General features: G+C 45.7%; 1 protein-coding gene across 2 annotated transcripts in view; it reads right to left on the bottom strand.

Annotated features, from left to right (window-relative positions):
- Nucleotides 1-17603, bottom strand: part of zgc:123010 (uncharacterized protein LOC641500 homolog) — a 165314-nt gene that overhangs the window by 43225 nt on the left and 104486 nt on the right. For both annotated transcript variants that reach the window (XM_038822347.1, XM_038822346.1), the window contains exons 9-11: nt 12697-12838; nt 7434-7538; nt 3581-3671 (exon numbers count right to left, since the gene is read on the bottom strand). In XM_038822347.1, coding sequence (XP_038678275.1) covers nt 3581-3671; nt 7434-7538; nt 12697-12838 — 338 coding nt within the window. The remainder of the gene's footprint in view (nt 1-3580; nt 3672-7433; nt 7539-12696; nt 12839-17603) is intronic.

Here is a 17603-nt window from a genome sequence, read left to right on the forward strand (position 1 = left end):
AAGTTGTGGGTCAGGTGAACTATGATACACTTTGGGGTTCTGTAAACCCTGGCCCATAACAATGACATAGTGTTAGATTTTGATTTATTGTCATATATACCGAAGTACAGTGAAAAGTATTTTTCTGCGGCCAAGGGAACATACACAGTAGTTTCATGGGAATGCCACTTTAAGAAATGTTTGTCTTCTCAAGTGGCTGCAGTGATATCATTGCGTGGGTGGAGCTGGGCTCTGGCTCTGCTTTTTACTTTCACTTCGAGCTGGAAGCTGTTTTTGGCTATGAGTTTTAGTTTTGTTTTCAGTTGGAGAGCTGCATTCAAACCAAGGAGGTGTATTTTGGTCTCTCTCTGCATGCTAAAGAATGTCTCCAAATCACTTGATGATTTCAAAGTAATACCTGTTTCTGTAAGGAATACAAACCTACTGTCTTTGTTAAAGACGATCTTTGACTTATGGATGTTGTTAGGAAAGTCACAAAGGGTTACCTATAGAGTATTATATCTTTGGGGGGGAGTATCAGTGTTGGTAGTTGATAAGATGTTTACTGTGTGTTTACAAAATCTTAAATGGATTCATAGAATAAACATTGTTTTTGTTTAAAATACTTTAGTTCTTTGTTACATCACACCTGTAGAGTGGGCCCTTGTGCTCCCCATACCAAAATCTATTAAATGTTGTGGGTCAGGTGAACTCCATGATATACTTTGGTATTCTCTAAACCCTGGCCCATAATAGTAGACAAGAAGAATAATTGACAGAGTACATTGACAACTGGTACATCGACAATAGTGATTGGTTACAGTGCAGAACAAGAGCCAAACAAAGCAAATACATAAGAGCAGCAGAGGGCGTCGTAAATAGTGTTCTTACAGGGAACAGATCAGTCTGAGGGAGAGTCGTTGAGGAGTCTAGTAGCTGTGGGGAAGAAGCTGCTCCTATGTCTGGATGTGCGGTCTTCAGACTTCTGTATCTTCTGCCTGATGGAAGGGTCTGGAAGAAGGCAAAGCCTGGGTGGGAGGGGTCTCTGACAATGCTGTCTGTCTTCACGAGGCAGCTGGAGGTGTATACAGAATCAATGGGAGGGTGGCAAGCTTGTGTGAAGCGTTGGGCTGAGTTCAACACACTCTGCGGTTTCTTGCGATCTTGGGCCGAGCAGTTGCCATACCAAGCTGGATTGCAGCTGGATAGGATGCTCTCTATCGCACATCAAGTTTGAGAGAGTTGATGCAGACATGCTGAATTGCATTAGTTTCCGTAGGAAGTAGAGACGTTGTTGGGCTTTCTTGACTGTTGCATCAACGTGAGTGGACCAGGACAGACTGTTGGTGATGGTGACCCCCAGGAACTTAAAGCTATCGGCCATCTCCACTTTGGAGCCATTGATGCAGACGGGAGTGTGTGTCGTGCTACACTTCCTGAAGTCGGTGATCAGTTCCTTGGTCTTTCGGACATTTAGAGAGAGGTTGTTTTCGGTACACCATGCAACCAAGTGATCTATCTCCCTTCTGTAGTCTGATTCGCCGTTGAAGGAGTGCCTCCACTTTCTCGAGCACTGGCTTTGTTTTGTTGCGAACTCTTTTGCATTTCAAACTTGCAGTAAACAAACGTTAGGGTCTGGTGGACCTGCGCGGCTCCAATGGAATGGGGACCTTCTGATCTGCATGTTTTATGATTGATTTTCCACCCCCTGTTTCCTGGTGGCAGGAAATATAAACAAGGCAAAGTGGCACCAACTGGTTAGTTACAGTGACTGCTGCCTGAAACTGCCACACTGGTGGGAAAGTGCCCCGTAACTTGATCTCAAAAGCGATATGAAAGGAGCCGCAGCAAGATTGAAAGGTGCAAGGGCAATGAGAGATGAATCGAGTGGTTAGATGATGCTGCAACTTGGCTTTTCAAAGCCTGAGAATTGAACCAGGAAGAGCAAACTGAGTGAGATATAGAGTAGTTATTGGTCTTGGTAAAGGAGGGGTCACAGTCTCAAGTCATTGCGCTTTAATCTAGGAGCATCAGACTGCACCATGCTGGACAGGTACAGTGTGACGAGCACCCACTTCTCCTCAGGGAGCTCCACAGCAGAAGTCAACAGCACTGACTCACCAGCTTTGAGCCACCTTATTATCTGTTAATTGCCAGCTGCCGCGATTGAAGATGGACAGCAGGTCAACTTAGCATCAAGGCTACCAATTCTAGTTTGGCGTATTTTGGGATATTTCATCATGCGACCTCCAGCCTCCTCCTTCTCAGGCAGTCCCTCGGGATTGAGGATGACTCTAGTTCAATGGGCTCCGCGATGGCTGATAAGTCCAATTCACGATCCTCGGACGCTTTCACATACGGGGCAAGCAGTGCTTGAAGGATTGGGTAGCTGCACTCCCTCCAATGCACTCTCTCCAATGCCTCAACTTCACCTCCACACGCTCCAAAGTCTCTCGATGTGTTCAGTACTTTACCAAATGAATCTTCTCCAATTTGGGCGGTCACCATGGATGTTTGACCTCTTCAGGAACGCTTTGAGGACATCCTGTTGTCCTCCTGGGAATCTCCTGCCAGAATCATGTTCCGAGGGGAGTAATTGCTTCAGGAATCTGCTGCCGGGCACACGAATACCCAACGGAGCTGGATTTCAGCGATTAGCGGCTCGATGCTGAGCATGTTGGCTTGGGAGAGGACGCTGCTTTTGAACCAACTTTCTTGCCCACTGGATTTGGAGGATCTTGCAACGTCATCACCAGTGGGACTTTTGAGACGCCAGATGTAGGTTCTATAAATCTCCAGCTTCCAAACGCCCTAACATTCAAGGGGCAGCACGGTAGCATTGTGGATAGCACAATCGCTTCACAGCTCCAGGGTCCCAGGTTCGATTCCGGCTTGGGTCACTGTCTGTGCGGTATCCTCCCCGTGTTTGCGTGGGTTTCCTCCGGGTGCTCCGGTTTCCTCCCACAGTCCAAAGATGTGCAGGTTAGGTGGATTGGCCATGATAAATTGCCCTTAGTGTCCAAAATTGCCCTTAGGTGTTGGGTGGGGTTACTGGGTTATGGGGATAGGGTGGAGGTGTTGACCTTGGGTAGGGTGCTCTTTCCAGGAGCCGGTGCAGACTCGATGGGCCGAATGGCCTCCTTCTGCACTGTAAATTCTATGTAATTCCCACCATTGCGTTCCCGACTTATCCACCCTAGCAACACATTGCCTTCCCAATGGGAAAGAAAAGAGACTCATCGTTTCCAGGTTTGATGGTTCTTGGCTGATAAGTCCAATAAATGTGCTTTCCTCCGTCTCCAATATTATTATATAACTGATAAACAAGTATTCCAAAAAATCATCCGCACAGGTGATTAATCTTTAATGCCTGCAGACTCCAAAATAACTCTGCAGGATTGACAACTCTTAAATAGCAACCACTCAACCAAGAGCAGGGGAGAAGGAGAGGGAAAAGGTGACAGAGAAATGGAGAATAAAACAGCCATTGCCATTTTGAGAATGTTACTATTGCATTTCGGAAGCCCTTCCTCAGCTTGTTCTCTGGCCTAATAATTTAGAACCGGCTGGACAAAACTATTGGCAAGTCAGGAACACTTACAATTTAATACTATGCGAGAGTCCAGTGCAGCCTCGACAGTTTGATGTTGCTGTAATGCCATTAAGCTTTGTTGCTGGGTAAAACCCATGTTCTGAAACAAATGTTAAAAGAGCTTCCCTTAAACAGAGGCAACTTCACACAGTTCAATCAACATTTCTCTGTTTGTTACTGTTGTTAAATTTGGAAAGGAATACTTGGGACTGGCTTGCACATTTAGTTAACAAATCAGGGCAAGATAGATGGGAATAAAATAGGCATACTGTGCAGAAGATGTTATCACCTTCAGGCATGATAGGGGCAGCACGGTAGCATTGTGGATAGCACAATCGCTTCTCAGCTCCAGGGTCCCCGGTTCGATTCCAGCTTGGGTCACTGTCTGTGCGGAGTCTGCACATCCTCCCCGTGTGTGCGTGGGTTTCCTCCGGGTACTCCGGTTTCCTCCCACAGTCCAAAGATGTGCGAGTTAGGTGGATTGGCCATGATAAATTGCCCTTAGTGTCCAAAATTGCCCTTAGTGTTGGGTGGGGTTACTGGGTTATGGGGATAGGGTGGAGTTGTTGACCTTGGGTAGGGTGCTCTTTCCGAGACCCGGTGCAGACTCGATGGGCTGAATGGCCTCATTCTGCACTGTAAATTCTATGATTCTATGAACCAGGGGCCATGAATAAGGAATTCAAGAAAAGGCACTCGTGAGAATATAAAACTCACTACCACATGGAGCTGAATAGTATAGACGCATTCCAGGGGAAGTTAAATAAACATGAGGGAGACAGGAACAGAAGGTTACGCTGATAGGGGGAGGTAAAAAGGGAGGGGCCTCAGGTGCAATATAAACATCGGCCTGCATCTTTATTGGCTGTTCCCATGATGTAAGTTTGTAAAGTCCTTTTCATTCCCCTGGTTGCAAACATCCTACAGTGACTTCACTTGGGGAGGTTTCAAATCTATATCCCAATGTGCCATACAGCAATAAACTGCCCTAACATCAGTGTGAAGTAGCCAGTGTCGCCCTGGGAGGGTAGAGGATGGCCAACATGGGAAACAGGGAAATTGGTGTAAGTGTAGCACAGGGACTCTCCAAAGGTTTGTGCTGAGGTACACTTGGGTCAGAGAAATGCAGGTGTGTCCTACGGAACTATTAGCCTGGAATCAGTCAAGGAGTTGCCCTGGGACTATTTGTGTCTGGTGGTATTGGGTGATATCCAATTATCAATATTCACTCAGCACATAGATTACCGGAAAATAATAAACTAAAACTGGATTTTTTTTTAAAATACACCATTCCACAAAAGGGAGAAATGACCAGTTAGTGTGCAGCTGTCACACGGTAAGAAATAAATAACCAATCAAAGCACAACTCAACAGGAAAACCCTGAATTCTGGTACTTGGCCACAGAACTACCTTCACCATGAAATGTTCTGCCCAGTATTTTGTACAATCAATCATTCCGGTTAATTTGTGCTCGAAGTTGACAATAAGCTATTCGTTCCAGTCACTGAACTGAGAAAATTGCCTGTCTCACATTTTTGTTTTTTTAAATATATTTGATTCTCCTCCTTTTTCACATTTTCTCCCAAATTTACACCCAACAATAAACAATAATCAGTAACGAATGTAATGTCAATCCCCATATCAATAACAACGATCCCATCCCAAACCCCAGACATTAGGCCTGCATGTTAACATAAACAAATGACAAAAAGGAATCAGGAATCACCCATAGTCGCCATTAACACACACCGCCCCCCCTCCCCCCCAACTCTCCCAGCCCCCAACCCCCCCCAATGTTCGATGTGATCCAATTCTCGAAAATGCATAATGAATAACGCACATGAATTGTAGAACCCCTCCATCCTTCCCCTCAGTTCAAATTTGACCTTCTCAAGCGTTAAGAATTCCAGCAGGTCCCCCCGCCACACCAGGGCACAGGGTGGAGAGGTTGATCTCCAACCTAACAGGATCCGCCTTCGGGCGATCAACGAGGCGAAGGCTACAACATCTGCCTCCGCGCGCGTTTCCAATTCCAGCTGGTCCGACACCCTGAATATGGCCTCCCGAGGGCCCGGGTCCAGTATCACGTACACCACATCAGAGATTACCCTAAACTCCTCCTTCCAGTAATCCTCCAGCTTTGGACAGGACCAAAATATATGAATGTGGTTTGCGGGGCCTCCTCCGCAACGTTCACGCACATCTCTACCCCCTCAAAGCGCCGGCTCATCCTTGCCCTTGTAAGGTGTGCTCTATACACCACCTTCAGCTGCATCAGCCCCAACCTCGCACTCAAGTTCACCCTTTGGAGCACCTCACATCAGAACCCATCCTCCATACCCTCTCCCAACTCTTCCTCCCACTTTGCCTTGATCCCTTCTGGCGGCGCCTTCTCCTCCTCCAAAATAGCCCCGCAAACCGCCGATACTACCCCCTTCTCCAGTCTACCTGTTGTCAGCACCTCCTCCAGCAATGTGCAAGCCGGCTCTACTGGGAAGCTCTGTATTCTGCAACCACATTTTAGCATGGCCATTCCATCTAATATTTTTCTTATTTGTGCAAGGTCATGGCTGTGGCCATAGGTACTCCATAAATGCTCTCCAAGGAGCTATCTGGTGTCCAGAGTTTTGAACTATTGACGTAACAACATTAAATGGGGAATGTTGATACTTTAAGAAGGATACGCAGACTTTCCAGAGAAAATACTGAGGAGAATGGTGGCGAGGAGGAGGAACCTCAGCCTCGTGGACAGATTGGAAAAGTTGGCCCTGTGCTCCTTATAGAAGGTTGCGGGGAGATTTCAGGGAGGTGTTCAAAGTCATGAGTGGTCTGAATAGAGAGAAACTGCTCCCATTGATGGAAGGGTTAAGTACCAGAGGACAACAATTGAAGGTGGCTATCAAAAGAAGCAGTGGTAACACAAGGGGATAAACTGTTTTATGCAGTGAATGATTGGGATCTGGAATGCACGGCCTGAGTGGGGGTGGAGGCAGCTTCTATTGTGGCTTTGCAGAAGGAACTGGATTAGCACCCCGAGAGAAGTATTTGCAGGGTTACGGGGAAAGAGCGAGTGGAGCAGAAATTCCACTTGCTGTAAATGTCATGTAATTATTATTGGGCGGCACAGTAGCACAGTGGGTAGCACTGTTGCTTCACAGCGCCAGGGCCCTGGGCTCGATTCCGGGTTTGGGTCACTGTCTGTGCGGAGTCTGCACGTTTTCCCCATGTCTGCGTGGGTTTCCTCTGGGTGCTCCGACTTCCTCCCACAAGTCCAGAAAGACGTGCTTGTTAGGTGAATTGGATATTCTGAATTCTCCCTCAGTGTAACCCGAACAGGCGCCAGGGTGTAGCGACTATGGGGTTCTCATTGCAGTGTTAATGTAAGCTTATTTGTGACACTGATAAGGATTATTATTATTGTAGTTTTTTGCTTGAAGGGAGACTGGTTATTGAGGCTTTTTTGTCTTACGCTCATCAGAATGTCAAATTTCAAATGTTCACATCAATTTTGCGATTGTTTGAAGTTTGGCATTCTTGCATTTGACCTGGTGAGTGCAAGACAAAAAGCTTCAGTAACATGTCTCTTTTCAGCAAGGTTCGAGTTCTGTACTACCAAGCCACCAGTTTTTCAGTTCTTTCTCTATTTGTGAAAGTGAACCACAAGAGGAAACTTTAACTGTAAACCGTACAATTAAGTAAGTAAGGTTAAGGAAGAACACTTGAGAATGTGCTCATCCCAGACACACATCCAACGTATCGACTTTATAACACATCAAAGATACGATAAAGGCATTGCATGAGCAAAACTCCAATCATTCTTTCTAAAGTTAGCAAAGATGTGAATAAAAATATCTCCTTTACCATCAGCCTCAACATACGGACTTTGAAAAGCTCGTTAACAGCATCATCGCAGTCTTTGTCCAACCGCAACACCATTTCAAGTGCGGATTCTGCCTCAGCGTACCTCTGCGGAAAGACGTGTTCAACGTTAACTTTCTCCGTTTTTTCTCTCAAATAAACCAAGTTTATTCTAAACATTTCTGCCCCTTTTACTTCCGTTCTTGATCTCTAGCATCAAATGTGATGTCAAAGCCAGGCTTTTTTGACAGATCGAAACGACAACAGGCATTTATACAGCACCTTTAACGTAGTAAGAACACTTCGCGAGTGCATTATCAAACACCATTTGACACGATTGCCAATTTCCTGAATTCACTTCACTGGTACTTTGTCTAAATGGCTGTCCCTCGTCAGCCAGCGAACGCAGACAGATTATTCCGTCGACGGAGAGACATTCCACCTCAGGCAGATGTCTCAATTTGTGTAGTCGGAGAGATCACTATGTAGCGAGCTGATTAAGGAAGCCTACCTGATATCCTCCAATCTATTCTGGCAACCCTGTGGACAATTGTAGTCTTCCTCTGACCCACCACCATCCTTGCTGTGAATGGACACCGAGGACGAAGGGGAGTGATCATGGAACTCCAGCACAGGAGGCCATTCCTCCCATCGATTCCATGTCAGCTCTCTCGAAGAGCAAGTCAGTTTGTCTCACTCCCCTGCTCTTTCCATGTCTCCCTGCAATTTTTGCTCCTTCAAGTGTTTACCCGATTCATTTTTTAAGGATATTACTGAATTGGCATCCACCACACTACCAGACAGTACATTCCAGAAGATCATAAGACATAGGAGCAGAATTAGGCCACTCGGCCCATCGAGTCTGCTCCGCCATTCAATCATGGCTGATATTTTCTCATCCCTATTCTCCTGCCTTCTCCCCATAACCCCTGATCCCCTTATTGATAAAAAAAAACCTATCTATCTCTGTCTTAAAGACACTCAGTGATTTGGCCTCCACAGCCTTCTTCTGCAAAGAGTTCCACAGATTCACCACCCTCTGGCTGAAGAAATTCCTCCTCATCTCTGTTTTAAAGGATCGCCCATTTAGTCTGAGATGGTGTCCTCTGGTTCTAGTTTTTCCTACAAGTGGAAACATCCTCTCCATGTCCACTCTATCCAGTCCTCATAGTGTGCTGTAAGTTTCAATACCCTCTCATCCTTCTAAACTCCAATGAGTACAGACCCAGGGTCCTCAAACATTCCTCATACGACAAGTTCTTCATTCCAGGGATCATTCTTATGAACCTCATCTGGATCCTTTCCAAGGCCAGCACATCCTTCCTTAGATACGGGGTCCAAAACTGCTCACAATACTCCAAATGGGACCTTATACAGCCTCAGAAGTACATCCCTGGTCTTGTATTCTAGCCCTCTTGACATGAATGCGAACATTGCATTTGCCTTCTTAACTGCCGACTGACCTGCACATTAACCTTAAGAGAATCGTGAACAAGGACTCCCAAGTCCCTTTGTGCTTCTGATTTCCGAAGCATTCCCCCATTTAGAAAATAGTCCATGCCTAAATTCCTCCTTCCAAAATGCATAACCTCACACTTTTCCACATTGTATTCCATTTGCCACTTCATTGCCCACTCTCCTAGCTTCTCCAAATCATTCTGCAGCCCCCTTGCTTCCTCAATTCTACCTGTCCCTCTACAGATCTTTGTATCATCTGCAAACTTAGCAACAGTGCCTTCAGTACCTTCTTCCAGAGCATTAATGAATATTGTGAAAAGTTGTGGTCCCAGCACAGAGCCCTGAGGCACACCACTAGTCACCGGCTGCCATCCTGAAAAAGACCAATTTATCCCCACTCTCTGCCTTCTGCCAGTCAGCCAATCCTCTATTCATGCCAGGACCTTACCCTGAACACCATGAGCTCTTAACTTATTTAACAGTCTCCTATGTGGCACCTTGTCAAAGGCCTTCTAGAAATCTAAATAAATCACGTCCACTGGTTCTCCTTTGTCTAACTTCCTTGTTACCTCCTCAAAGAACTCTAACAGATTTATCAGACACGACCTCCCTTTGACAAAGCCGTGCTGACTCCGTTCTATTTTACCATGCACTTCCAAGTGCTTCGCGATCTCATAAGACCATAAGACATAGGAGCGGAAGTAAGGCCATTCGGCCCATCGAGTCCACTCCACCATTCAATCATGGTTGATTTCAACTCCATTTACCCGCTCTCTCCCCATAGCCCTTAATTCCTCGAGAAATCAAGAATTTATCAATTTCTGTCTTAAAGACATTCAATGTCCCGGCCTCCACCGCCCTCTTTAATAACTGACTCTAAAACATTACCAATGACCAAAGTCAGGCTAACCGGCCTATAATTTCCCATCTTCTGCCTCCCTCCCTTCTTAAACAGTGGTGTTACATTAGCCACATTCCAGTCCTCTGGGATCCGGAAAGATCATCACTAATGCCTCCACAATTTCATCAGCTACCTCTTTTAGGACTCAGGGGTGTAGTCCATCCGGTCCAGGTGACTGCAGTGGATCAATACTGCCAAAACCTGCAGTGGATCAATACACTGCCAAAACCTGCAGTGGATCAATACACTGCCAATACCTGCAGGGGATCAATACACTGCCGATACCTGCAGGGGATCAATACACTGCCAAAACCTGCAGTGGATCAATACACTGCCGAAACCTGCAGTGGATCAATACACTACCGATACCTGCAGGGGATCAATACACTACCGATATCTACAGTGGATCAATACACTGCCAAAACCTGCAGTGGATCAATACACTGCCGAAACCTGCAGTGGATCAATACACTGCCGATACCTGCACTGGATCAATACACTGCCGATACCTGCGGTGGATCAATACACTGCCAAAACCTGCAGTGGATCAATAAAATGCCAGAACCTGCAGGGGATCAATACACTGCCAAAACCTGCAGGGGATCCATACACTGCCGAAACCTGCAGGGGATCAATACACTGCCAAAACCTGCAGTGGATCAATACACTGTCGATACCTGCAGGGGATCAATACACTGCCGATACCTGCAGGGGATCAATACACTGCCAAAACCTGCAGTGGATCAATACACTGCCGAAACCTGCAGTGGATCAATACACTGCGAAACCTGCAGTGGATCAATACACTGCCAGAACCTGCAGTGTATCAATACACTGCCAATACCTGCAGGGGATCAATACACTGCCGATACCTGCAGGGGATCAATACACTGCCAAAACCTGCAGTGGATCAATACACTGCCGAAACCTGCAGTGGATCAATACACTGCCGAAACCTGCAGTGGATCAATACACTACCGATACCTGCAGGGGATCAATACACTACCGATATCTACAGTGGATCAATACACTGCCAAAACCTGCAGTGGATCAATACACTGCCAAAACCTGCAGTGGATCAATACACTGCCGAAACCTGCAGTGGATCAATACACTGCCGATACCTGCAGTGGATCAATACACTGCCGATACCTGCAGTGGATCAATACACTGCCAAAACCTGCAGTGGATCAATACACTGCCGATACCTGCAGTGGATCAATCCACTGCCAAAACCTGCAGTGGATCAATACACTGCCGAAACCTGCAGCGGATCAATACACTGCGAAACCTGCAGTGGATCAATGCACTGCCAATATCTGCAGTGGATCAATACACTGCCAGAACCTGCAGTTGATCAAAACACTGCCGATACCTGCAGTGGATCAATACACTGCCGAAACCTGCAGGGGATCAATACACTGGCAAAATCTGCAGTGGATCAATACACTGCCAAAACCTGCAGTGGATCAATACACTACAGATACCTGCAGGGGATCAATACACTGGCAAAACCTGCAGTGGATCAATACACTGCCAAAACCTGCAGTGGATCAATACACTACCGATACCTGCAGGGGATCAATACACTGCCAAAACCTGCAGTGGATCAATACACTACCGATACCTGCAGGGGATCAATACACTGCCAAAACCTGCAGGGGATCTATACACTGCGAAACCTGCAGTGGATCAATACACTGCCGATACCTGCAGGGGATCAATACACTGCCAAAACCTGCAGTGGATCAATACACTGCCAAAACCTGCAGTGGATCAATAAAATGCCAAAACCTGCAGGGGATCAATACACTGCCAGAACCTGCAGTGGATCAAAACACTGCCGATACCTGCAGTGGATCAATACACTGCCGAAACCTGCAGGGGATCAATACACTGGCAAAATCTGCAGTGGATCAATACACTGCCAAAACCTGCAGTGGATCAATACACTGCCAAAACCTGCAGTGGATCAATACACTGCCAAAACCTGCAGTGGATCAATACACTGCCAAAACCTGCAGTGGATCAATAAAATGCCAAAACCTGCAGTGGATCAATAAAATGCCAGAACCTGCAGGGGATCAATACACTGCCAAAACCTGCAGGGCATCTATACACTGCGAAACCTGCAGTGGATCAATAAAATGCCAGAACCTGCAGTGGATCAATAAAATGCCAGACCCTGCAGGGGATCAATACACTGCCAAAACCTGCAGGGGATCAATACACTGCCAAAACCTGCAGTGGATCAATAAAATGCCAAAACCTGCAGGGGATCAATACACTGCCAGAACCTGCAGTGGATCAAAACACTGCCGATACCTGCAGTGGATCAATACACTGCCGAAACCTGCAGGGGATCAATACACTGGCAAAATCTGCAGTGGATCAATACACTGCCAAAACCTGCAGTGGATCAATACACTGCCAAAACCTGCAGTGGATCAATACACTGCCAAAACCTGCAGTGGATCAATACACTGCCAAAACCTGCAGTGGATCAATAAAATGCCAAAACCTGCAGTGGATCAATAAAATGCCAGAACCTGCAGGGGATCAATACACTGCCAAAACCTGCAGGGCATCTATACACTGCGAAACCTGCAGTGGATCAATAAAATGCCAGAACCTGCAGTGGATCAATACACTGCCGAAACCTGCACTGGATCAATGCACTGCCAAAACCCGCAGTGGATCAATGCACTGCCAAAACCTGCAGTGGATCAATACACTGCCGATACCTGCAGTGGATCAATACACTGCCAAAACCTGCAGTGGATCAATACACTGCCAATACGTGTAGTGGATCAATACACTGCCGAAACCTGCAGTGGATCAATACACTGCCAATACGTGTAGTGGATCAATACACTGCCAATACGTGTAGTGGATCAATACACTCACCTTTATTCCTAGTAGCGCTCTTCCCTTTCTGAAGTAGCCTTTCGGCCAGTCAGCAGCAAGCCTGATGGAGGTTTCAGCATCTTCTAGTGCAAGGCTATACTTCCGAAGTCTGTCATAGCAATAGGATCGATTTCCAAAATACCTGCACACACAAGAAGATTGTTTTAAAAATTAGTTCATAGAGAAATCTTTAGCATTGGAAATTTAGGTTGGCAACTGAGAAAAGGTGCCTCAGAAGACACCTTTCTGGAGAATTCAAGATTCCAAGGTGTGCTGATATTTGAAAATATTTTTGGCCTGATCTCACACGATAACAGGGTTACAACAACGGGAGACAATGCTGGAAATACTCAGTAGGTCAGCCGGTGGTGTAGTGGCAATGTCACTTGACTAGAAATCCAGAGCCCCAGGCTAATGTTCTGGCGACACAGGTTCTAATCCCACCTCTGCAGATAAATAATCTGGAATTATAAACTAGTTTCGGTAATGTGGACCATGAAATTGTCATGGGCCAGGGTTTAGAAACTACAAAGTGTATTCTGGAGGTCACCTGACCTATAACTTTTATGTTGAATTTAGCTAGGATGAGCACAAGAACCTTTCACTTCAGGTGTGATTCAACAGACTCCCTGTGCACTTTAAATCGACATAAACTTTATTCTAAGAATTTACCATTTATATAAACACGCAGCTAGAATTTCTATCAATTACAAACATAAAGACACCACCCAGCTACAGTAAGCTATGTATAACACTTAATGAATTCCCTCTTAACTGTTCCAATTCAAAAACAAAATCCCAAAACCCCTTTTATCAAGTGCGTGGCCCAGCTTTCTGCATTCTCACTTGAATGAGACCGGCTTTCCCTGAATATATCTTCAAAGCCACCAACAAGGTGATTTTTACTGGAACAGATATTTAATTTGACTGGGCAAAACACTTCTTTCTCCTGTTTGTAGTCCACAACAGCCAAAACTCAAAGTGAAATCAAAAACCTCACAGCCAGTGCTCAGCTCCACCCACACAATGACATAATTGAAGTCATGTGATAAGACAAAAACTTTTCTCAAAAGGTAAACTCACATGATAGTTATAAAAACCCATCTGGGTCACTAACGCCCTTCAGGGAAGGAAATCTGCCTTCTTTACACTCATCTGGCCTACATGTGACTCCAAATCCACCACATTGCGTTTGACCCGAACTGCCCCCTGAAATGGCTGAGGAGGACAATTGGTTCAGGGACAATTAGGGATGGGCGGCAAATGCCATGAAAGAATTTTTAAAATGATATTATCCATTGACCGGTGTTAGCAGAACCTATGGACAGTTGGCGCTCACATCAAATACATACACATGCAAAATCAAATTAAAATGATATGTCACAGGCCCAGGTGAGATGCATCCAAAAAAGAGTGGAAATTCCAGACACCCCTTCCAATCCTCCTTAGGTACAGGGGGGATGGACTTTTGCACTTACGACCAAAATAGGGGTGGAATGATAAACTCAGCAAGCACAGGCCTGCCAGGTTAACACTGGTGGGGGGGAAAAGATTGAGAAAAGATAACCTTTAACCAAACAGTCACTTGGAAATGTGCGAGTTCACTAAGGAAAAGATAGTTAAACGCAAATTGTGTTTAACTAATTTGATTGACGTTTTTGCTGAGGCGGCAGGATTGATGATAGTCACGCAGTGACTCTGGTGTATACAGACTTCCAAAAGGCATTTGACAAAGTGCCACATGGGGGGCTTGCGAGCAAAGCTGAAGTCCACGGAATGAGAGAGACTTGGCAACACGTATACGAGTAGGCTGCGTAACAGGCAACAAAGGTGAACAGGTGTTTCTCAGGCTGGAGGAAGGCGGGGTTTCCCAGGAGTTGGTAAGAGGGCCTCCCCTTTTCTCGATCAATATCAATGGCCTAGACTATAGGGCAGAACTTCAACATTTCCAGATGGCTCACAATTTAAAAGTATCATGAACCTAGAGGAGGCTAGTGATAGACTTCAAGAGGACATAGACAGGCTGGTGGAATGGACAGACATGTACGTGACAGATGGAATTCAAATCAGAGGATGACGAAGTGATACATTTTGGTAGGAGGAATGAAGAGAGGCAATATAAAACAAGACCTCCCTTTCACTTCAAACTAAAGATTAAGAGCATAAATTAAGCTCGAACGCATTAGGATCTGGTCAGATCCTGCCGACACCTGCTTCAATTTGGAGTCGGGTGGGTCTCAATACCAGATTTACACAAGTTCCTCATCAGAACAGAGTGGAAACAGACATGTCGAGACTAAACCTGGAGTCTGGCTGCTCCCCATGCGAGTTCTTCCCCATCTGGAGGTTTTAAAAGAGTCTCTCAAACTATCCCCACAAGTAGAGAGACCTCAGAAATCACATCTGCAAATAATTTCTACAATTCTACAGCCAGCAGCAGAATTATTTATTGGTAGTAATGGGAATTACAGTAGCACCAGTCTATTCATCCCTATAACATGCCATTAACCACTGGAAGAGCACCATATCTCACACTTTATATCTGCCTCTATCACCCCACAGCAAACACGGCAACTTCAAACGATTGACCCTCCACAGTGATCAGCCTCCGATGCGGAATGTTCAGAGAATAACCAGCAAGAGCAGGAAACATGAAGTTTCTTGGAAAGCTCTTGATTTATTCACTTGCATTCCTCAAAGGTTATGTCATGAGGACCGAAGAGGAGTTAATTAAACAGAAGCCTCACTACGGATGACAGGTGGCCATTTATTTCAAAGCCCAAAGCGGTGTAAATACACTGCGATATCCTTGCGACAGCTGTTTCTCTCAGCCTCCTCCTTTTCTCTTGCTCCGTCTATCTCCAGTTTTTTCTTCTCTGTCGCTCTATCAAATAATGCTTTAGCCAGTGTTCCTCTCAGCTTTGCTCTCTTGTTCCTCTACTCTGATGTGGCACCATCCCGCACGTTCTTCTTCAAGATTCATCATGCCATCGCCAAACCAAACTCATTCACTCCCCGGAGCTCGGAAGTGCAGAATCCCTTACCTCCCTCAGTTGCCCCTTCGGGTCCTACAAGCATTTAAACCCCAAGCTCGGTCGTCTCCCGCCCTGCTAATTTTCTATTGATCCTACCAACAATTTCAACTGCAAGGTTTTCCTGTAGTCCAGACAAGGTCCTTCCCCCGACTTTCTCAAATAGAATGGAGAGCACCCAAGTCTGTACATGGGGAACCTCATTTATATTTATGGGGCTGGTTTAGCACAGTGGGCTAAACAGCTGGCTTGTAATGCAGAACAAGGCCAGCGGCGCGGGTTCAATTATCGTACCGGCCTCCCCGAACAGGCGGCGGAATGTGGTGACTCGGCGCTTTTCACAGTAACTTCATTGAAGCCTACTTGTGACAATAAGCCATTTTTATTATATTTCATCATCGTAGGAAATAACATAGTGATATTCCCCATTGGCCTGGTCACTCCCATTAGCAAAGTGTGGAAGGAAAATATACAACAGTTCATAACTATCATGAGTCACTGGACTAGGATCAGCAGAAGGCTGTGATCGGGACTGTATGAGAATCCCAACAATTTACAATTTATAAGACTGAGGACAGACTAAACACGGGCCAATACGTATCTTTTATGGTGAAACAAACTTTAATTTAATCGCAACATTAACCATATTAACAACAATTAAGTAGCTTTACAATTAACAGTTAAACAGCTCTCAAATAAAAGGGGAAAACCCTTTAACTCACTATCTACACCTGCCACTGTATATCCCAATTAAGCAACGCAATACAGTTCAATTGCCACTTATCAATAAAGTTACCAATCAGGATTTCTTGCTTCTTTATGCAGACTTTTGGAGAGACCCCCTTTCAGGAGCAACCTGAAAATCCTTCTGTCTTGTCAGACATTTCTGTTAACTTGAAATCCTATAGTAGACTGCCAAACTACAGACAGACCTGGCTCCTCCCTGCATCCCAAGCATTAGGCATCCTCCAGTCTCCACCCACTAAGATGTCCCATGACCTACTTAGCTAGGACCAAACACAATGAGGCTCCAGAAAAATGACAAGTTATTTATTTAACCTTTACTACTGAACTAGTTTATTTTAAGCTACAAACTGTGTCACTGTGCATCAGTGGTGGAGGGAGTAAATGTTTACGGTGATGGGTGGGGTGCTGCTCAAGCTCTGTTCAGGATGCTGTTGAACCTAAGTGTTGTTGGAGTTCCACTCATCCAGGCAAACAGAGAGTTTTCCATCACACTCTATTTGTATCTTGCAGATGGTGGACAGTTTTGGGGGAGTCAGGAGGTTGGTTGCATGCTCTAGAATTCCTAACCACTGATCTGCTCTTGTAGCCATAGTAAAAGTTAAAGTCACCAGAGTCCCTGATGACCATAGGCTGCTTTCCCCTTTGAGGGGGGAGAGCTGACTGGTGATGATTTAACTTGACGATCACCTAGCATTGCTGCCTCAGGGCGCCGAGTTCGATCCCCGCTCTGGGTCACTGTCCGTGTGGAGTTTGCACATTCTCCCCGTGTTTGCATGGGTTTCGCCCCCACAACCCAAAAGATGTGTAGGCTAGATGGACTCGCCACACTAAATTGCCCCTTAATTCGGAAAAAAAAGAATTGGGTACTCTAAACTTATTTTTAGAAAGACAACAACAACGGAGGGAGGGAGGGAGCGGTCGAAGGTGACAGAAAGGGAGAAAGAGGGGGAGAGAAGTGGACGGAAAGGAGAGAAGACGAAAATGTGAAGGAAGGGGTGAAAAGAGAGAGTGGGAAAGAGAAATGGAGAGATGAGTAGGGGAGAGACCTTCACCTGAGGAAGGAGCTGCGCTCCGAAAGCTAGTGATTGGAAACAAACCTGTTGGACTTTAACCTGGTGTTGGAAGACT

The sequence above is a fragment of the Scyliorhinus canicula genome, chromosome 16 (assembly GCF_902713615.1).
Source record: "Scyliorhinus canicula chromosome 16, sScyCan1.1, whole genome shotgun sequence".
Taxonomy (NCBI): domain Eukaryota; kingdom Metazoa; phylum Chordata; class Chondrichthyes; order Carcharhiniformes; family Scyliorhinidae; genus Scyliorhinus; species Scyliorhinus canicula.